The sequence below is a fragment of the Lepidochelys kempii genome, chromosome 2 (assembly GCF_965140265.1).
Source record: "Lepidochelys kempii isolate rLepKem1 chromosome 2, rLepKem1.hap2, whole genome shotgun sequence".
NCBI lineage: Eukaryota > Metazoa > Chordata > Testudines > Cheloniidae > Lepidochelys > Lepidochelys kempii.
This window is the reverse complement of record NC_133257.1, coordinates 193,753,652-193,776,141: the sequence shown is the minus strand read 5'-3', so window position 1 is coordinate 193,776,141 and position 22,490 is coordinate 193,753,652. Positions and strand designations below refer to the sequence as shown.

Here is a 22,490-nt window from a genome sequence, read left to right as displayed (position 1 = left end):
ATTAATAACTCCAAAAGAGAAAGTCCTTCTTAGCACCTATCGTGGCCTCTCAGTCAGCATCTTCTAGCAAACGGTCCTTTTGATGGGATCATCAAGAGGTGGATACTGACTGTTTACTTGGTGAGAAGGTACAGAATTCCATCCAAATTATTCTTCAGTTATTCATGTTGCTTGGCCTAAAGGTCAACTGAGAAAAGTCTGTTTTGTTATCAATCCGGTGGATAGATTTATAGGGGTCATTCTAAACTTCAGGATGACTAGAACATAGTTTCTTTAGGACAGGTTTGAGACTGCTCATCTCCCAGCTTCAGACAAAACCTTGAACAACAATATGAACTGGTCCCATCTGCTGGGTCATATGGCATCCTGAACTTTTGTTATGCCAGAAGGCACTTATGCTGCATGCAAGGCTGGCTGAAATCTCTACATTCTAGCAAGGATAACTTAGATATGCCTCTGATGGTTTCAGAGGATGTTGTTCCCTCCTGCCTGAGTTGGTGGAAAGACCATCACCAAGGCATCCAGGGGAGCAACTTTCTCTCCACCCCTTCCAACCAAGATGATAGTGATGAATGCTTTACTATTGGCTATGATCACCTACAGGTACAGGGCAAATGGACTCCTAAGGGGAGACACTTGCACACAATGTTCTGTAACTCAGAGCAGTTCGCAAAGTCTTACCTCTAGTACAAGAACACTCCATTCACCTAATGAAAGACCAGACAACTGCCATGTTTTACATAAGCAGACTGGGGGAAGGGAAGGTTGGTCATCTCCTTTGTGCAGGGACATGGTTTAGTTATGGAATTGGTGCAACCAACATCTGATAATGCTCAGAGCAGTTCACCTTCCAGGTCTGCATATCACTCTGCAGACAGTCTGAGTAGGCACTTTTCATCAGAACATGATGTCAGTGATTCAGTTGATCTTCAGGAAATGGGGTCATCCATCAGTAGACTTTTATTTGTGATGTATGTGAACAAGAAATGTCACACTTTCTGTTCCAGAGTAGGACAGAATCCAGGATCCCTATTGGATATGTTCCTCATTCCTTGGTCTTGTGCACTGTTTTATGCTTATTCACTGATTCTTTTGCTCCTGAGTATACCCGGAGAGATCAGAAAAAATGCAGCCAGAGTTGTTCTGATGTCTCTCACCTGGCCGAGGCAATTCTGGTATTTGGATCTGATGTGCTTGTTGAGCTGTCCTCCGATACTTCTTCCACTATCCTCAGACCTGCGTCCCAGAATGAAGAAGTCACTGAACAGGTTGATTTCTGAATGGATGTCAGAGATAGAGAGGTTATGTTCAGTTGCTAAACAGAGCATTCTAAATAGCAGCAGAAAAACTTCACCAGAAAAAAATCTGCTAAGTGGAGAACATTTTTGACTTGGTATGAATACCATGAACTTCAGTCTCTTGAGATGCCAATCCTAGCACTTTTGTCTATTTGCATTAAAGAATTTTGAGAGTTTCAATTAGTTCTGCCAGGGTGCACTTCACAGTTATTAGCATTTATCACCAACCTTTATGAGGTATAACATCTTTTCTTATCCCACTATGTCCAGATTCCTTAGTGGTTAGTTGAAAATGTTTCTGTCTTTAAGGGAACCAACCCTCACTTCTTTTGGCAGGTCTCATGGATCCCCCATTTGAGCCCATGGCATCATGTTCTTTCTTTCTTATCTCTCTGAAAACCTCCTTTCTTGTGGGAATCACATCAGCTAGGAGGGTGGGAATCATGGGGCTCTTATGGAGACATTCTGTCTACTGTTTTCCATTTTGACAAGGTATTTCTTTAGCCACCCCCACAAATTTCTATCAAAAGTAGTGTCAGATTTCTATTTAAATGATGTCCTACATTTTACCTACATTGTTTTCTCCTCAAGCCCTATTTTAATGATCTAAGCTATGTACCCTTGATGTGCATAGGACTGTAGCCTTTTACTATTAGCAAATGAAACCTTTTTGCTATTGCTTAGGTTATTCTTGTCCTTTGCCGGGAGGTTGAAAGACTACCCCATTTGTACTCAAACATTACCTAAGTGGGTTTCAGGGCATATTAGATTCTGTTATGAGCTAGTCAAATTAGATCCACCAAACAATACTAAAGCTCATTCCACTAGGGCGCAGGCAACCTCAGCTGTTTTTTTCTGAGAATCATGCCCATAATTGACATCTATAAAGTTGCCACCTGGCGATATACTTTTTCAGTAGACATTATGCTTTAATAGAAGCATCCAGAGCAGAGACTTCCTTTGTCAGAGCTGTTTTACAGTACAGAAGAAATGTTGAGCATCCACCACCTTATTTAGGTCACTGCTTGGGAGTCACCAAGAGTGGAATATATACGTATGTATGGACAAACAGTTGAAGAAAAAGTTTAGGAAATTAATATATGCTTTTTTGTTTTACTATACAATTGGTAAAAGTCTACTTCAGAAAAATCTCTTAAATACTTATACATGCACTGTATGCTTATTTCACTGAACAAGAAAAGTTACCTATACAGCAGCCAAAGTTCTGGGAAAGTTGAGATGTTGTCATGTATATATATGTGTGTGTGTGTGTGTGAGAGAGAGAGAGAGAGAGAGATATAGATATATATATATATATATATCACACACACACACACACACACACACACCACTCCTGGTGCATGAGCACCCTACGCACTCAAGATCAGTCATTTGTACAGCTGCATCTGCTGAGTCTGCGCATGCACTCCAAGTGCCCTCATGCTCCTGTTCCAAGAGTATAAATGGTGGCACAGAGCCAACCACAACTCAGTTATTTTTCCACCACAGAATCCAGCTGTACAATAGGACTCTGAAGCAGAGGGGAAGAAGGGTGGGTTGTGGAACACATATATATGGACTACATCTCAAATTACACCATCAATAAAAAAAATTCTTAAGTAACTTTTTCTTCAAGTGTTTGTCTATACATATGTATATATTCCACTCTTGGTGACTCCCAAGTAGTGCCTAAATAAGGTGGTGGGTTCTCAACAGAATCTTACACAGGGCTATTTGGTCCAGACCAAGATTCCACTTGTCTATCAGGAGATTCTCTAGTGGGCTGCCTCCCAGAATGCTGCTGATTTGTTAGAAATGTCAGATGCCAAGAAATGTTTAGTGTCCTGCTCTAGAGCCTTCAAGGGATTGGAAGTTACGGAAATCTTTAAAGGAGTCAAAATATTATAGCAGCAGTGCTAGAGAAGGAAAAGAATTCTAGTAGATTACTATGGTTTGGTGGAAGGGTTGCACCGAGAACAGAGAAAACTGAATGATTTTTTGAGAGGGCTTACACTGAATTAAGGGTGATTTAGAGAGCCTGAGAAGAGGGGTATTGTAGAGGATGAAGTTTGTGTTTAGGTGATTATTTTAATAAATGGACCTGATGTTCTGTAATCAATACTGCTATTAAGTAAAATGTTTTGTATTTTGTTTTTCTGACCCTTCTCTTCATGCTCCAGAATTAAGTAATGTATACACTATATTTATGCAGATTTAATTAAACACATGCAAGACTGCATGTTCTGGGCATCAGGGACCCTTGCAATCAGTTAAAAGTACAAAAATAAATACAGAACCAAAATAGCAACACATTTGCCCCACATACATAGTCACTAGGCATCAAAAATATTACAAACCAAATAAAATCTCCCCATTCCTCAAAGGAGCTCTTTCCTTAGCCATCTGAGCCCTCACAAAATGCCTGCCCAAAAGAATAAAAATATTAGAGTTGTGACCTTTCTGTAGAGAATATCCATTTTATTGCCCTTACTAAAAACCACAATTGAGCCTGCATAATTAAAAAAACAAAAATGATAGCTTCAGATTTAGAAAAAACCTTCAGATGATCCATGCATAGCCACTCTTTAATTTTAAAGTGAATTTCTACTCTGAAAAGTGAGTATGTACAAATACATCACCTTATTCAATTATTGCTTAGGCTGGGACAATGAGCATAAAGGGAAGGGGCTTGTAAAGTGGTTAAAAAAAACAAAGCAAAAAGTATCCAGAGAGTTTAGGCCTATTGTAATTCTGAAGCCTGAATCTTTAAAGGTCCTAATTCTGTAGTGACTGTGTATATACAGAACTTCATGCATCATAAGAAGTGACATTTGAGATCTAACAGTCAAATCCAAAGCCCTGTGGAAGTCGACGAGGGTCTTTTCATTGACTTCTATGGGCATCAGATTAGTTCCCAGTCATTAGAATCCATTCCTCCTTCACATTGCATTTCAGTTAGTTTTGTATTTGATTTCAATGGGAGCAGGATCAGAGCCTCAATCATGCTTAACACTTAGTGCAATTTTCCTCCTATTTTTCTATTATAAAATAGTTCTCATAAAAGAGAGAGAGATTCAGAAGTATTTTTGTAATAGGAAAAAATACTAATATGCTTGTTATGCATCAGGATACTTAAAGATGGGCTAAACACTGAGGTGGGTATGGCACAGCCCAAACTTTTCACCACAGGCTCTTGCTTAAATATTTCTCTAACTAGAGGAAAAATGCTTGTTTGTCTTTATTACACAGTTGTGTCTAATATGTGTTCTTTGCTTTGTATTGTATCTCAATTGATTGTTTTTAATATTTTAGAGAATCATAGACTGGAATCATCACATCAGAATCATCTAATTCTGAAGGTCTTAGTGGTAGGTATGTTTAGTGTAATATTTTATTTGAGGAGGCAATATATAATGTGTTAGATGCTTGTTTCCACAATGGTCAGCTTTCAATTTTCCCATACTGAATTTCTTCCTTTCAAGATTCTAGATGTGTGGATTTTTCTTTTTTCTTTAAATGATCCTTGCTGCATCTGGAAACTATTGCTTTCATTCTTTAAAAGATAAGTTCAGATTTATGTATCAAGAAGCTCTTGTTTTCACTGATTCATTCATCCAAGAATATTACCAAATGCTTGATGTAGACGCTGATTGTGTAAACACTTTTCAAATACATTAATGTACTTGCACAAGCAGTCATAGGAGTGTAGTTATTCACGAGCATAAGGACACATCTACACTGGCAAAGTTACAGCGCTGCTGAGAGAGCGCTGAAGGGAAACTGCTGTTGTGTGTTCTCACTGTTAGCTGCCTGCACAATAGCGTGTTCACACTTGCGGTGGTATTCGGAGTGGTGCACTCTGAGCAGCCATCCTGCAGAGCACCTCTTTCTCTTCTGCCGCTGAGACTTGTGGGAAGGCGGAGGGAGTTGTGGGGCATCCTGGGTCCTGTCCCAATGACCCATGATACATTGCTTCGCATCCCAGAAATCCCTGTGCTTCCGTCTGCATTTGGCACCGTCTTTCAACAGTTTGTGTACTACGTGCACGGCCTCTTCGGGTTGCAGGAATAGATCCCGAACTGTTGACCAGTATGCTACTCTCTCTGAGTAACACTTCATGAGTGGCAGTGGAGTTATTCCTTAAACTACAAAGGCAAGAGGAGTGCGACATTGATCTCGCCATGCGTAGTAGCTGCGACACAAAATTGCTTGTTGCATTCACAGAAGTGCTGACCACAGTGGAACGCTGTTTTTGGGCTCGGGAAACAAGCACTGAGTGGTGGGATCACATCGTCATGCACATCTGGGATGACGAGCAGTGTCTGCAGGACTTTCGGATGAGGAAAGCCACATTCATGGGACTGTGTGATGAGCTCACCCAAGCCCTGCAGCGCAAGGACATGAGAATGAGAGCTGCCCTGTCATTGGAGAAGCGTGTGGCGATTGCTCTGTGGAAGCTGGCTACTCCAGAGTGCCACTGATCAGTCGCTAATGAGTTTGGAGTGGGAAAGTCAACCATTGGACTTGTTTTGATGGAAGTGTGCAGGGCCATTAATCACATCCTGCTCCGAAAGACCGTGACTCTGGGCAATGTGCGTGACATTGTGGATGGCTTTGCACAAATGGCTTTGCTTCCCTAACTGTGGAGGGGCGATAGATGGCATGCATATTCCAATTCTGGCACCAGACCACTTAGCCACCGAGTACATTAATCGCAAGGGGTATTTCTCAATGGTTCTCCAGGTGCTTGTGGTTCACTGTGGGCATTTCATAGACATTAACGCGGGCTGGTCTGGAAACGTGCATGATGCACGCATCTTTCGGAACACTGGCCTGTTCAGGAAGCTGCAAGCAGGGGCTTTGTTCCCGGACCAGAAAATCACCGTAGGGGAAGTCGAAATGCCCATTGTGATCCTGGGAGACCCTGCCTACCCCTTAATGCCGTGGCTTATGAAGCCATACACGGGGCAACTTGACAGCAGCAAGGAACAGTTCAACAACAGGCTGAGCAAATGGAGAATGACTGTCGAGTGTGGTTTCGGCCGTTTAAAAGCCCGCTGGCGCTACCTCTATGGGAAGCTGATGACAGGATTCCTATGCTTATAGCTGCGTGCTGTATGCTCCATAATATTTGTGAAAGGAAGGGTGAAAGCTTCATTCAGGGCTGCACTGCAGAGGCTCAGTGCCTGGAGGCTGAGTTTGAACAGCCAGAGATCAGGGCTATTAGAGGTGCACAGCACAGTGCCATAAGGATTAGGCATGCCTTGAAGCAGCAATTTTAAGCCAAAAGCCTCTAATATTTGTTGCTATGCTTGGGATTGCAGCGCTTGCAATGCTAGGAGGTGATTGGTGCACATGATGCAATAAGGGGGTTTATCATAATTGTATGTTGCTTTGCAGTGCTCTTTTTGCTTTCAATTGATAAAATAAAGATTGCTTTCAAACCAACACAATTCTTTTATTCAAAGACAACATCTGGAGGAGATAGTCAAACAAAAAAAAACATCAGCGGGGTGGAAGGAGGGAATGTGCGAGGGGGAGGTCCCAGGAGGAGGAGGGGTCCTGGGACAGCTCAAGATTTGTGTATGTCCAGGGATCATATCCAACCTTCTCATTTGGATGCAGCGGGTACTGTACTTTAGTAGGGCCAAACTGCAGAGAGATGGTGTTAAGTGCAGTGGGTAGTGGGAGTCTGCAGTGCTGGACTGTGAGGTGGGAGGAGCGGAATGCTGCAGGTGTAGACTGGAGCCAGGAGTTTGATAAAAGTGTGTTGGTGGTGTCTGGCGGGCGCACGGGAAAGAGTTTTGTGACAGCGGCTGCAGGGGAGGGCAGGCGCGGAGCTCCTCCGTTTGAAGAGCTAGTATCGCCTGAAGCGTGTCTGTTTAGTGCTCCATAACCTTTAAGAGTTGCTCCGTGGCTTCATTCTGGCTTGCCGTGTTCTCCTTTCGGTCCCTCTTCTCGCTGTCCTGCTACTCCTTCAATTCCTGTTTCTTGGTGGCGGAGTGCATCATAATATCACGCAGAAAGTCCTCCTTAGTTCTTCTTGGCTGCTTTCTAATTCTGCGCAGCTATTCAGCTGCCGATAACAAAGAGGGAGGCTGGGCTCCCAAGGTCATCTCTGTGAAGTTTAAACACAATATTTTACAGAAGCAGTATTGTTTGCAACACAGACAACACTGATTCAGTGATTTACCCTGCCCTTGCAGCTACTTACCATTTTGGGGGTCTTGTGGCTCATGTGTGCTTGCCTAGGATCAGCCAGTACTCTCACACCTCTCACTAACTGGCTGACCATAGGCAAGCACACATGAGCCACAAGACCCCCAAAATGGTGAGTAGCTGCAGGGGCAGTATAAATCACTCTTCCTGGACCCTGCTGTGCACTGGGCATGTGGGTCTTGGGGAGAGCCAGCACTGTAGGGGAGGCCTGATGGTCATTCCTGTTCCCACACTTTCCACAGGATGTGATCATTATGGAAGATACCTCGCTGCTGAGGGTGAGCAGGGAATCAAGGGAGGGTCTTCTCCAAGCCTGCAGCTTCCACCGTGGCCCCTATGCGGCTCGCCTTTCCCCCCCCCCCCCCGCGTGACGGCACAGTGGCAAGAGAAAGTTACCATTAATGGGGCAAGAAACAAAGCAGCTCTGCTGAAGAACCTGCGGCAGCAGATTGCCCAGTATCTCCAAGAGAGTTTCCTGGAGACCTCTGAAGGAGATTCCAGTAAAGTGAGGGAGCAATCAACAGCCTGTTTGACCACTTGGACTAGGCATGTGGTGGGAGACAAGCCTGCTTTCTGCAACCTTCCTGCCCTCAACAACTCGCTTCAGCTATTCCCAAAATCAGATACACTTACCAGGGGCCTCCTCTCCTGTTTGCACTTAGCCAACCTCCGACAGCTGTGACTGGCTAGCCTCCTCTGGGGTAGACAAGTGCTTTTGGCTGCATGCATCTCTGGCCTCCAAGTCATCCTCTGCCTCTGGGTCTTCCACCTTCCCCCCCCCCGCACATCCTCGTCCAAGATTTCCTCCTCCTCCTGGCTCGGTTTTCTCTCAACTGGAACGCGAGCCATGGAAGTGTCCACAGTGATCTCCTCAGTGGAGGTGGGGTCGCCACCGAGTATCGCGTCCAGCTCTTTGTAGAACCAGCAGCTTGTGGGTGCAGCACTGGAGCAGGGGTTTGCCTCCCGCGCCTTGTGGTAGCCATTCCACAGCTCCTTCATTTTTACCTTGCACTGCAGTGTGTCCTGGTCATGGCACCTTTCTATCATGCATCGTGAAATCTGTCTGTAGGTGTCATAAATATAAAGGGAAGGGTAAACCCCTTTAAAATCCCTCCTGGCCAGAGGAAAAATCCTCTCACCTGTAAAGGATTAAGAAGCTAAAGGTAACCTCGCTGGCACCTGACCAAAATGACCAATGAGGAGACAAGATACTTTCAAAAGCTGGGAGGAGGGAGAAAAACAAAGGGTCTGTGTCTGTCTGTATGCTGCTTTTGCCGGGGACAGAACAGGAATGGAGTCTTAGAACTTTTAGTAAGTAATCTAGCTAGGTATGTGTTAGATTATGATTTCTTTAAATGGCTGAGAAAAGAGCTGTGCTGAATAGAATGACTATTCCTGTCTGTGTGTCTTTTATGTAACTTAAGGTTTTGCCTAGAGGGATTCTCAATGTTTTGAATCTAATTACCCTGTAAGGTATCTACCATCCTGATTTTACAGAGGTGATTCCTTTACTTCTATTAAAAGTCTTCTTGTAAAAAACCTGAATGCTTTTTCATTGTTCTCAGATCCAAGGGTTTGGGTCTGTGGTCACCTATGCAAATTGGTGAGGATTTTTACCAAACCTTCCCCAGGAAATGGGGTGCAAGGGTTGGGAGGATTTTGGGGGGAAAGATGTGTCCAAACTACGTTTCCCAGTAAACCCAGATAAAGTTTGGTGGTGGCAGTGGAAATCCAAGGGCAAAGGGTAAAATTAATTTGTACCTTGGGGAAGTTTTAACCTAAGCTGGTAAAAGTAAGCTTAGGAGGTTTTCATGCAGGTCCTCACATCTGTACCCTAGAGTTCAGAGTGGGGAAGGAACCTTGACAGTAGGTATAATAATTCCTACATCTGGAGCGCAGCTGGGACTGGACAGCCTCCTCTCCCCAAATGCTGATGAGGTCCAGCAGCTCGGCATTGCTCCAAGCAGGGGATTGCCTGGTGAATGGAGCAGGCATGGCCACCTGGAAAGATGCACTGAGACAACTGCAAGTCACTGAGCAAACAGGATGGGGACTTTCAAATTTCCAAAGGAATTTACGGGGTGGGGATGATGGTTGGTCACCTGAGGGCAGGGCAGTAAAGTTGAAACCGATGACCAGAGAGGTGAGAACAGGCATTTTGGGACACCTCCCGGAGGTCAGTCACAGCGGTGTAATCGCCATGGTGTCTGCACTGGCTCTGCAGTGCTGTAGCCCCGGCGCAGAAAGCTCTATGCCTCTCGTTGGGGTGGTTTTTTTGGAGCGCTTCAACTGTGCAGTTTCTGCGCACTAAGTGTGTACACCTCAGGAGTTACAGCACAGAAAGCTGCTTTACTACACAGAAACTTGCCAGTGTAGACAGGGCCTTTAAGTGTTTGCTGCTTCAAGGCCTTGCTGTGCAACGTACTATAGGTGCTGATCTGTTTTTCTATGTGAGTCACAATAAGATGTGTATGTATTTTTAGTTGCTTTTTTAAAGTATACATCTTGTAGCACAAACGGTAATGGAATATACTACATGTGGAAATGGCAGAAGTGCTAAATGACTTTTGTTTTAGTTTTCACCAAAAAGGTTAGTAGTGATTGGATGTTTAACATACTGAATGCCAATGAAAATGAGGTAGGATGAGAGACTAAAATAGGGACAGAACAAGTGAAAAATTACTTAGACAAGTTGAATGTCTTCAGGTGACCAGGGTCTGATAAAATACGTCCTAGAATGTTCAAGGAGCTGACTGAGGAGATATCTGAGCCATTAGCAATTATCTTTGAAAAGTCCTGGAAGACAGGATTGATTGTAGAGGACTGGAAAAGGGCAAATATAGTGCCCATCTATAAAAAGGGAATAAAGAACAACCTGGGAAATTAGACCAGTTTGCTTGTTTGTTTGTTTATATGTGGCTTACCATTGAGTGTTCATTTTGAAAAGAGCACATTAACACTCACTTTGAACTTCCTGGCTGTTGTTGTTTTCATTGGTTTCCTAAATCTTGCTTCATGGACTTTTTGGGGGGAAGTATTATTTACAAAACATTCTGGTTGCTCCGGTTTTTGCTGTCGTAAGTGCTATATTACAGTTGCACGTGATCTTTCAGTAATCTTTGTTTTCACGAACAAATTTCTCAAAAAATATTCTTTTAGGCTGAAACTTTCCATACCTCTTCTCAGCCCAAAGGTGAATTGTCATTCAAGAGTGGACGTTAAGTCCAGTCAGCCATATTTTGTTTATATTTACAAGAATAATAGCACCCCATTCTGTTTTTCCCAGAAACTTTGTGCAAAATAACTTAAACATCTGAATTTTAAATTTGCAGCCTAAGGCCCTGATCCTACTATTGCAGGGATGGGCAAACTTTTTGGCCCGAGGGCCACATCAGCTTTGTGAAAATTTATGGAGGGCCAGGTAGGGAAGGCTGTGCCTCCCCAAACAGCCTGGCTCCTGCCCCCTATCTGCCCCCTCCCACTTCCTGCCCCCTGACTGCCCCCCTCAGATCCCCTGACCCATCCAACGCTCCTTGTCCCCTGACCACCCCCTCCTGGGACCCCCGCCCCTAACCACCGCCCCGACCCCTATCCACACCCCGACCCGCAGACATGGCCCCCGGGACTGCCCCCCATCCACCCCACCCCCCCGCTGCCTGTCACCTGACTGCCCAGACCCCTATCCACACCCCCACCCTCTGACAGCCCCCCAGGGATTCCTACGCCTATCCCACGTCCCCTGTTTCCCGTCCCCTGACAGCCCCCTCCCCCAAACCTCCGCCCCATCCAACTGCTCCCTGTCCCCTGACTGCCCCCCGGGACTCCCTGCCCCTTATCCAACCCCCCCCCCCCACACCTCCTTATGATGCTGCTCAGAGCAGCAGGAGCTCGCAACCCTGCCGCCTGGCCTGAGCCAGCCACGCCACTGTCCTGCCCGGCAGGAGTGGTGGGCCAGAGCGCTGGCGGGGCGGTGCGGTGCGCTGAGGCTGCAGAGGAGGGGGAACAGTGGGGGAGGGGCTGGGGGCTAGCCTCCCCTCCTGGGAGCTCAGGGGCCAGATAGGACGGTCCCACGGGCCATAGTTTGCCCACCTCTGTTCTATTGCCTCTGCATGGCTGAACCCCTATTTCACAGATCATAGTGGGCATTCCCTGCCAGTGTAATGAGAGGAATCTCAGCCTCTGTGCTTTGGATCCCCTGGGGTGTGTGAAACTTCTAGAGCCCCTATCGGTTGCAGCATTGGTTCCTTGTGTGGCCTCCTGGGCACATTTCCTGGGCACTGGCTCTGTCTGTTACACCTCTGGGAAGTGGGGCTGCTCTGCTTACCTGCCCTAGGCCCCCAGGACCAGCACAGACCCCCAAGATACTCCAATTAGTTAAACACACCACTCACCCATAATTCCACTCCAAAGCTTCAGCAAGTCCCTCCGGCAGGCAGCAGTTGTGAAGCAGTCAACACATGTTATACTTTGTACAGACTAACACTTTTATGCTCCTTTATATTTACTCATATAAAGCACAGGAGAGTACGGATCATACAAAACAGTAAACACCAAACACAGGTCCCTATCTCACCTTCCTCACCACTCCAGGACATTCTTTGGGCTGGGGTCTGAGTCCCTTGTGTTGTCCAGGGTCCTTGTGCCATCTTAGTTCAGGAAAGCAGACTGGCCCCCCTTGCCCCATGAAGCTGCTACATTCTGGATGACCTCACCCTTCTGGAGCCCCTCACCCAGTTTTTGTGACCTTATTCTCCCTTGTCCTAGGCTTTGGCTTCCTGTCTGCTCATGCTTTTGTGAGGTTTTCTTATTTAAACTCCTTCTGTCACCTGGCCTCTTTTGTTGTCCTCCTGAAAACTTTCTGCTGCTTCTTCATCCCCCTTCCCTCCAGCAGGGGTTCTCAAACTTCATTGCACCGTGACCACCTTCTGACAACAAAAATTACTACATGATCCCAGGATGGGGGGACTGAATCCTGAGCCCGCCCCAGCCCCACCATCCTTGGGGGGGCCCAAAACTGAAGCACGAGCAATGCCACCCCTGGCGGGGGGGGGACCCTAAAGCTGAAGCCTGAGCCCTGCTGCCCAGGGTGGTGGGGCTCAGGCTTCAGCTTCGGCCCTAAGCCACAGCAAGTGTAACACCAGCCCTGGTGACCCCATTAAAATGGGGTTGCAACTCACATTGAGGTCCTGACCCACAGTTTGAGAACCACTAAGGAATCGGCTACTGTGTTTTCCAAAGGTTCAGCTATTTTTTGCATAACCTTTGTGAGGTCTAAATACTGTCATTAACCTTAAGTATTTCCCTTTGTACGTGTCTGAGGTATACATACAGGCCCTGTCAGCAGGGTGGCTCTACATACATATAGGCACTCCATATACAGCAATTTTTCATAATACTGTAAAGTTGTATCCATCAGAAATAATAAGTTATGCAGATATAGCCCCACTTCACACCCTACAACTCCATAGATTAGAGCATTGCTGAAGTCAGCTGGTCTATGCACAGACGCAGGGGTCTGTCTGCGTGCATCACAGTGCAGGATCAGGGCTAAAGCCCTCATTGAGGAATAATTACTTATGTTTGAGAAAGGGCAAATAAGTTATAAATCATTGAACATTTTTTGTGCATGGCTATGAAAAATATTAGTGGTTTTTAGTTGTTATAATATACAATTGCATAGTATTGCAGCTAGGTTTTGTGTGTGTGTGTGTGTGTGTGTGTGTGTGTGTAAATACCTGAGAACTGTAGCTTCCATTCTGTGGAGTTGCATTAAAAAATTGTTCAATTCAGTAATGCTGTATCTTAAAGATTTTTTTGTTTCATCTTACAAAATTGAATGTTCCTTAAGCAACATTAAATTGTCCAGATTGCTCATATCCAGACTGATCCAAAGCCCACTGAAGTCTTTCTACTGAATGCATTGAGTTTAAGATTAGGCCCATGTTGTATTATTAGGATACTATTTAGATTATTAAATTATGCAACTTTAATATTAAAGTATGTACAACATGGGCAAGGTAACTCTTGCCATGGAACCTTTAATATCTTCTATTTCTTGTGTGTTCACATATATGCAGTGTTAACTTTGAATTTAATGTATTAAATACTATATCCTACTTTTTGAAAAGTGGTTCTCACAGCAGAGCAGAGTAAGGCTGACTCCCAGAGTCAAGGATTGGCGTGACATAGCAGATCACTGGTTCAGATAACACCAGGGGAAAGTCACAGTGGGTTGTGGGGTGGTTTTTTTTTTTTTTTTTAAATTTGCTAATTTTGTAGGAGTTCTTTATTTTTCTGGTGAATCACTGCTGTAGCCTAAAATACAACTCTGGTATTTTTGATGGAGGTCACTCTTGTGTTGTTACATTATGCAGCTAGAGATGGCTCGTTTTCGTTGCTGAATGAAAGACTTACCAAAAAGGTATTATCCAAAACCATTGTCTGCCTCATTGTTCATAGGAATCTCATTTATGCAGATATAGTTTTGCTTCTACAGCTGTTTGTCAGAAAATGGGAATGTTAGCTATTTTGTGTAATGTAGTGTGCACGAAATAAAATAAATATTGCATATTTTATATTTGTGTGTCCATATATCTAGTTTATATAATAATGTACAATCATATACCTATATGGAACCCTCAGCAGGTTCATTCTCCTATCTTGCAAAATTTACAGATCATAAATGTTATGGCAGATTGGTACTTACAAATTGCAGAAGGAAGAGAACCTTCCAGAAGAGGGGTGGAATAAACAGACCGCTCCCTTTGTACCCAAACTCTGCCAGCACTGATGGCAAATAGGATACATGTTTGGCAGGTGGGCAATCTGCTGGGCAATCCATTGGGAGTTGTATATATATCCAGAAAATGTATCCTCCTTGCCACATATATCCTTTCATTTAAGCAAGGTTCCAAATTCATACGTACAGTTGTCACCCTTTAAAATTCATTCTTATTTTAGAGACAGTACCAATACCAGTGGTATTTCCCGTTTTAAATATGTGGAATATCTGTCAAACTCATGTAATCTTTTAAAACTGATTGAACCTAAAAATGCAACTGCTGTATATCTCATGTACATACACCCACTTCTCAATAAAAGGAGTACTTGTGGCACCTTAGAGACTAACAAATTTATATGAGCATAAGCTTTCGTGAGCTACAGCTCACTTCATCGGATGTCCGATGAAGTGAGCTGTAGCTCACGAAAGCTTATGCTCAAATAAATTTGTTAGTCTCTAAGGTGCCACAAGTACTCTTTTTTTCTTTTTGCGAATACAGACTAACACGGCTGCTACTCTGAAACCACTTCTCAATGAATCATCCAGCAGATATATATTTATATATATTTCCAACACTGTGACATAACTTAAAGAAACATCGTCATCTTAGTTTAGAACCAAAATTTGTCCTTCAGATCTCTCCTCAAGACCTGCTATTATTGTTGTGCCTATGTGAAACTCCCAACTGATTAAAGCTATGTAGATGGCTGTAGGGATTTCTAATGTTTATCTGCTATATTTGTTTACTTACATTTTATAAGTTTAATAGAGATGTGCATATATGCCATGAATCAGGAAAGCATGTAAGCTTTTCTGAATAGGAATGCTTCCCTGAAAAGTTTTAAAAAAAAAAAAAGCCAAAAGCTGGCATTTATAACAACATGCTCTTATTCTTGTTTCTTCTTCTTTTCCCTTCACTTCTCCTTTTGAGTTTTTATTATTCTCCTTTGTTGTGTCTGGGACAGAAGCTACCTTCTTAATCTGTGTTTGTACATCGCCATAACTGACTGGAGCTTCTAGGAATTAGCACATTGAGAACAGGCTCAGATTTTCAAGGTAGCCTAAAGTGAAACTGAGCCATCTAGTTTCACTGAGGAAAATGCAAAAGTAAATGCCATAGGCATTGAAAAGTAGGTTAGAAAATCTGAGCTGTTAGTAATACAGGTACTGAACTTTGTAAATGAAGAATTTTTATCTGAACAATAATTCTTTAATTGAATTAGCTGTTATGTTGGGTGCTATTTTTTGATCATAGTCTACATTTGCTCTCCTGAGCTTACTTTTCAATAATACTGTTTACATTTTTTCTTTGCAGTTCAACTTTTTAAACTGCTTTGCCTCCCTCTTCTACATTGCTTTTGTCCTTTTTGATATGAAACTTCTGCGACAGGTGAGTTCTGGAAACTGTAAGATATCTAAGAAATACAGGGTTAGTTGAAATAGGAATTCAGAGGAATTATTGCTTTTTTAATATAGGATATGTGTTCACCCTCTGTTAATAATTTCTGGCAAATCCAGTTATCTGTATTTCAGTGCCTCTAATATATTTGCAAAGTCATAACAATATTAAAGAGGCACGAATAAAACCTACAAATAAGAAAATATTTTCAAACAATTTGACCTACAAAGGAGAAAAAGGTGGGTGGGAGGTTAATATCTTTTTGATATATAAACAAGGCCTGAAACCTTTTTTCTCTTGCCTTTTTTTTTTGTTATGCATTAGACTTTTCAAATCTTGTCTGCATTATTTTTCCTGAGGGACTCTGTTGACGACTGGAGAACAGTAGGATTACAACTACCATAAAAACCAAGCATAAGGAAAGAATTGAGGGGAAAATCATTTTTAGTCACATTTTAAAACTCACTCTGTTTTTATTGATATCCATCTAACTTAAATGCATGAAAAATAGGAAGAAAAGATGTTTTTGTTTAAAAATTTAAAAATCTTCGATTTAAGCTGATAACCCTTGAACATGAGTTCTCTGGTCCTCCAAGGAGACCTCCAGAAAAACCAGGAAAGACAAGACTTGATATTGCTGATATTTTAATTTAAAAAGCAACTGGAAAAGAAATTAAACAAAACAAAAATAAATCCAAACAAACTTTCAGGTTTTCTTTATACATCATAAAGAACCACAAACATTTTTTTTTGTCTTTGCGGGTAATTTTTTAAATAAGTAAATTAAGCAACAGTTTAAACGTACAAATTAGAAAATGTCTACAGACAGCTTAAAAGCAGAAAGTGAAGAAACAAAGGCCAGTTTTAAAAACTGTTGGTTATAAATACCAGCCTTTGCAGTTGAGGAGCTCCTCCTCACCCAGGTAATGGGAGATTGGACATGGAATGCTAGTCTCATGAATTACAGTGTCACTTAAGATTTTCTTGTGTTTGATATTGTCCTTTGTTTTTCCTGATGTGGTGATTTCTGAGCTGCTTGTCCTTGGAGGTACAAGAATTCCTCCATTTCCCTCTTTTTATTTTCCCAAACTCTAGTTATAGTGACCCTTTGTCTGAAAAGGCCGCAATTTGGCTTGCTTTGGAGCCCATTTAGCTCCGTTATTAGTTTTGTCAGTGGGGTTGTTACACATTGGGAAAGTATTCATTTTCCCCACAAGGGACTGAGTGTACAGCGTGCTCAGCACTTAGTCCCTACCAGCCCCTGGCAAAGACTGGGAATTAGATCTACCTCGTATGTGTTGTGGTATTGCTAGACCACTAGACTGGCCTGAGATTTGCTTTTATTGTGATTATAAATAACCATTGACAATGTAATCTAAATGCACAAAATAATAAATAATTTAAAATATATCACAGTTTTGTTAAATAAATATTGTTTTGTTTAATTTTCTTAAGAGCTTGGCTACTCTGCTGATAACTTCACAGATCCTTAATCAATTTGTAGAAGCTTTACTTCCTTACTGGCTCCAAAAGAGACATAATACGAAAGTGAAGAAAAGGGTGTACTCCGTAAAAGTGGATACTGACCTTTCATTATTTGAGCAAGTCAACCTGGAAAAAGAAATGGGCACCTATCTTGTAAGTTGAATATATGCTACTTTGGTAAAACTTTTGAAATTTACTGCTGACAAAAAGGGGCCATATGTTAATTTTAGATGACTGTAATGTAGTGGCTTGTGAAGAGAAAGAACTGTTTTATTTTAGAAGGGAATGTGAAGATGTGGTGTAAACATTTTGGGTATTGTGCATTAGTCATGATGTGTCCCATACAACACAGAACCCAGAGAAAACTAAATTGCTAACGTAACAACTGCTTCAGTCTGTCCTGTTCATCATAAAGTAGGATAGTAAGTTGCTGCATCAGAAATATTTGTTCACTTTTTACCAGCAGAAGGTAAAATAGCTTATTAGTCTAAGATGTTTTGTGCGAATAGATACTGTAAAAATCATGTTGCAATTTTAAATAAACAAGGAATGATACGAGAATACATTATACTCAATTCTATTAGTGCCTTTGGTACACAATATACTTGTGTCCCATCTAGGGATATGAATGTTCTAATCATTACCCCTTCATAATTTCCACTGTTAAAAATCAAAGGATATGTCTAGAGCAGGGGTTCTCAAACTTCATTGCACCGCGACCCCCTTCTGACAACAAAAATTACTACACGATCCCAGGATGGGGGACCTAAGTCTGAACCCTGCTGCCCTTGAAGGTGGGGGTGGAGGGTGGTGGAAGCGGGGCGGCCGAAGCCCGAGCTCCACCACCCCGGGCAGAGGGGACCAACGCCAAAGCCCCAGGGCATTAGCCCCTGGCCGGGGGCCTGTAACCTGAGTCGTGACACCCAGGGCTGAAGCCATTGGCTTCAGCTTCAGACCCGGGTGGTGGGGCTTTTGGGCTTCAGCTTTGGCCCTGGGCCCTAGCAAGTATAAGCCAGCCCTGGCGGACCCATTAAAATGGGGTCGCAATCCACTTTGGGGTCCTTATCCACATTTTGAGAATGCTGGTCTAGAAGATGTAACCTATCTCATAATCTAAAACTTCTTTACTTTCTAGTTATTTCAATCTTTTTCTTGTTCTATGTCCCTGGTTATGCTTACTAAAGATGCATTCATCCCTGCCACCAGCGCAGTGATATTCTCCAAAAGTACCTGTGCCAGTGATTTCCTGCTCATGAGTCTTTTGCTTCTAACAAAAGCCTATGAAGGAACTCCCATAGTTCACATGTTCTGAGCTATCAAGGCACTTCACGCACCCTTTTCCTAAAGTCAGTTCCTTTCTAATTGCCTTTGGTAGAGCTACTACTGTGACTTATCAGTACTTTGGCAATTGGTCTGGCTCACAGCATCTCTCAAAATTTGCAGCATTTCTGGGTCTTCCATATCCTTGTTGGTAAGATTCTTAATTAAAGAAAAAAACTTTCTCGAATTCTGGTCCCTATGTGTATTCCACTTCGGGGTATGCATGCACACCATGTGCCTGAGACTGGAGGGCTTTTTCAGCAGGGTCTGTCTGTTGGTGTGTGCCAATGCCATTTGCCTCTTTGTGCTCCAATCTGAGGGCATAAGGGGCAGTTCAGACTAAATGCCTCTCCAGTTCCTTCTCTACCATTGCATGATCTGAGACAGAACTTCTCCAGTGTTCTCTGACCTTTTTTCTCTTTGAACCAGTAAGTATTGTAAATATTTCATTTTAGGTTATTTAAACAGTTTTTGTTAATTTAGTATAGTATTAGAGTTATATCGTTAGTTAGTATAGTCTGTGGCGGAGGGCCTTCCCCTCATCTTCCATACTAGGTTTATTGTGTCCCAAATCCTGACTTTAAGAACTGTCTCTCCTACTCTTGGGTGTTCCTAGTTTCAGATGACCAGCCGCTGTGTCTATATTGCCTCAGAGAAGCCCTGGTCATTTCCAAGTGCAACTGCCACTCTTGTCCCAGCTGAACCAAACAGGCAAAGGCAGACAGACTCAAGAAACACCTTATGGAGCATGCTGTGAGTCTGCAGTCTGACCCAGCCTAGACAGCCCCCTCCTTTTACAGTGGCTAGAAGTGCCAAGAAACACACGACCAAGTTCGTATTGGATGTGGAGGCAGGCAAGAGTAGAGATAAGTACTCCCATAAATCTACATATGAGAGTAGAAAACTCTTATGAGTTGGGGAGACGCCCCTGAATTGAGATTATCCCCCTGAGAGGAGAGCCTTTTCTCTAACACCATCTCAGTCAAGAGATGCTCGTGGATCTTTGAAGAGCTGTAAGGAGGTCTCAGCAGATCTGCAGGCTCCAAAAGAGAAGATGGTACCAGAGGGCTCAATGCTACCACTGGAACCGAATGAACATAAGCACTGGGACCACCAGACCAAGCAATCAGTGGAACTGTGCAAAGACAATCATACGTTGTTGGCTCTGCCACACTCCAGCAAGGGAAATAACATACTAAAACCACCTGGTACTCTTCTCCTGATGATGCAAAAAGAGAGAAGCCCTCATCTTTCTGAAACTAAGGAAAGTTTCACATCACTGGAGGGCTTTATTATACTTCCTGATCCGGAGTCTCCTATTATTTCAACTTAGTACTCATCAGGGAAATTTTGACTCCATTGGTTCTGAGTTGGAGTGACAGGAGCCATTTTCTGATCCATTCTACCAAGTGGGATCCATCGTCATTAGTGTCCCAGTGGCATGACTGATACAGGCGGATCCCATGTTTTTGTCTTTGGGAAAGTCAGTTGCAGGTGAAGAACCTGCCTCCCACACTCAGAAACAAGGCTTTAGCCTGAATAGAGGATCCAAAACCTCAGGAATCCTTCTCATCCACGTACAGTGACATACTGAACCCAGAATAGTAATACCCCATGCCTTGGGGTCCTCTGCAACCTGTGTATAAGCCAGAACTCTGGCCATACTGGGGTCCAGGGATTTGTATGCATGGTACCATGAACTGATTCATGGTATGATGAGATAACTGGTTCTGTGGATGAAGGGAAAGCAGTGAACTTGTTATTCCTCGACTTTAGCAAAGCTTTTGACACAGTCTCCCACAGTATTCTTGTCAGCAAGTTAAAGTAATATGGGCTGGATGGATGCACTACAAGGTGGGTAGAAAGTTGGCTAGATTGTCGGGCTCAACGGGTAGTGATCAATGGCTCCATGTCTAGTTGGCAGCCGGTATCTAGCAGAGTGCCCCAAGAGTTGGTCCTGGGGCCGGTTTTGTTCAATATCTTCATTAGAAGAATTAGTGGGGGAAGCAAAAGTGGATGGGAATCTGGGAGGCAGTGACCATGAGTTGGTTGAGTTCAGGATCCTGACACAGGGAAGAAAGGTAAGCAGCAGGATACGGACCCTGGACTTCAGGAAAGCAGACTGCGACTCCCTCAGGGAACAGATGGGTAGGATCCCCTGGGGGACTAACATGAAGGGGAAAGGAGTCCAGGAGAGCTGGCTGTATTTCAAGGAATCCCTGTTGAGGTTACAGGGACAAACCATCCCGATGTGTCGAAAGAATAGTAAATATGGCAGGCGACCAGCTTGGCTTAACGGTGAAATCCTAGCGGATCTTAAACATAAAAAAGAAGCTTACAAGAAGTGGAAGGTTGGACATATGACCAGGGAAGAGTGTAAAAATATTGCTCGGGCATGTAGGAATGAAATCAGGAGGGCCAAATTGCACCTGGAGCTGCAGCTAGCGAGAGATGTCAAGAGTAACAAGAAGGGTTTCTTCAGGTATGTTGGCAACAAGAAGAAAGCCAAGGAAAGTGTGGGCCCCTTAATGAATGAGGGAGGCAACCTAGTGACAGAGGATGTGGAAAAAGCTAATGTACTCAATGCTTTTTTTGCCTCTGTCTTCACGAACAAGGTCAGCTCCCAGACTGCTGTGCTGGGCATCACAACATGGGGAATAGATGGCCAGCCCTCTGTGGAGAAAGAGGTGGTTAGGGACTATTTAGAAAAGCTGGACGTGCACAAGTCCATGGGGCCGGACGAGTTGCATCCGAGAGTGCTAAAGGAATTGGTGGCTGTGATTGCAGAGCCATTGGCCATTATCTTTGAAAACTCGTGGCGAACGGGGGAAGTCCCAGATGACTGGAAAAAGGCTAATGTAGTGCCAATCTTTAAAAAAGGGAAGAAGGAGGATCCTGGGAACTACAGGCTAGTCAGCCTCACCTCAGTCCCCGGAAAAATCATGGAGCAGGTCCTCAAAGAATCAATCCTGAAGCACTTACATGAGAGGAAAGTGATCAGGAACAGTCAGCATGGATTCACCAAGGGAAGGTCATGCCTGACAAATCTAATCACCTTCTATGATGAGATTACTGGTTCTGTGGATGAAGGGAAAGCAGTGGATGTATTGTTTCTTGACTTTAGCAAAGCTTTTGACATGGTCTCCCACAGTATTCTTGTCAGCAAGTTAAAGAAGTATGGGCTGGATGAATGCACTATAAGGTGGGTAGAAAGTTGGCTAGATTGTCTGGCTCAACGGGTAGTGATCAATGGCTCCATGTCTAGTTGGCAGCCGGTGTCAAGTGGAGTGCCCCAGGGGTCGGTCCTGGGGCCGATTTTATTCAATATCTTCATAAATGATCTGGAGGATGGTGTGGATTGCACTCTCAGCAAATTTGCGGATGATACTAAACTGGGAGGAGTGGTAGATACGCTGGAGGGCAGGGATAGGATACAGAGGAACCTAGACAAATTGGAGGATTGGGCCAAAAGAAATCTGATGAGGTTCAATAAGGATAAGTGCAGCTTATCACAGCTACAGACTAGGGACCGAATGGCTAGGCAGCAGTTCTGCAGAGAAGGACCTAGGGGTGACAGTGGACGAGAAGCTGGATATGAGTCAACAGTGTGCCCTTGTTGCCAAGAAGGCCAATGGCATTTTGGGATGTATAAGTAGGGGCATTGCCAGCAGAGCGAGGGACATGATCGTTCCCCTCTATTCGACATTGGTGAGGCCTCATCTGGAGTACTGTGTCCAGTTTTGTGCCCCACACTACAAGAAGGATATGGATAAATTGGAGAGAGTCCAGTGAAGGGCAACAAAAATGATTAGGGGTCTGGAACACATGACTTATGAGGAGAGGCTGAGGGAACTGGGATTGTTTAGTCTGCGGAAGAGAAGAATGAGGGGGGATTTGATAGCTGCTTTTAACTACCTGAAAGGTGGATCCAAAGAGGATGGATCTAGACTATTCTCAGTGATAACAGATGACAGGACAAGGAGTAATG

The 22,490-nt window shown here is 43.6% G+C and overlaps 1 protein-coding gene across 5 annotated transcripts in view; it reads left to right on the top strand.

Moving 5' to 3' along the window:
* Positions 1–22,490, top strand: part of ANO10 (anoctamin 10) — a 257,869-nt gene that overhangs the window by 38,172 nt on the left and 197,207 nt on the right. For all 5 annotated transcript variants that reach the window (XM_073333329.1, XM_073333328.1, XM_073333325.1 and 2 more), the window contains 3 exons: positions 4,611–4,666; positions 15,614–15,688; positions 17,153–17,335. In XM_073333329.1, the coding sequence (XP_073189430.1) occupies positions 4,611–4,666; positions 15,614–15,688; positions 17,153–17,335 (314 nt within the window). The remainder of the gene's footprint in view (positions 1–4,610; positions 4,667–15,613; positions 15,689–17,152; positions 17,336–22,490) is intronic.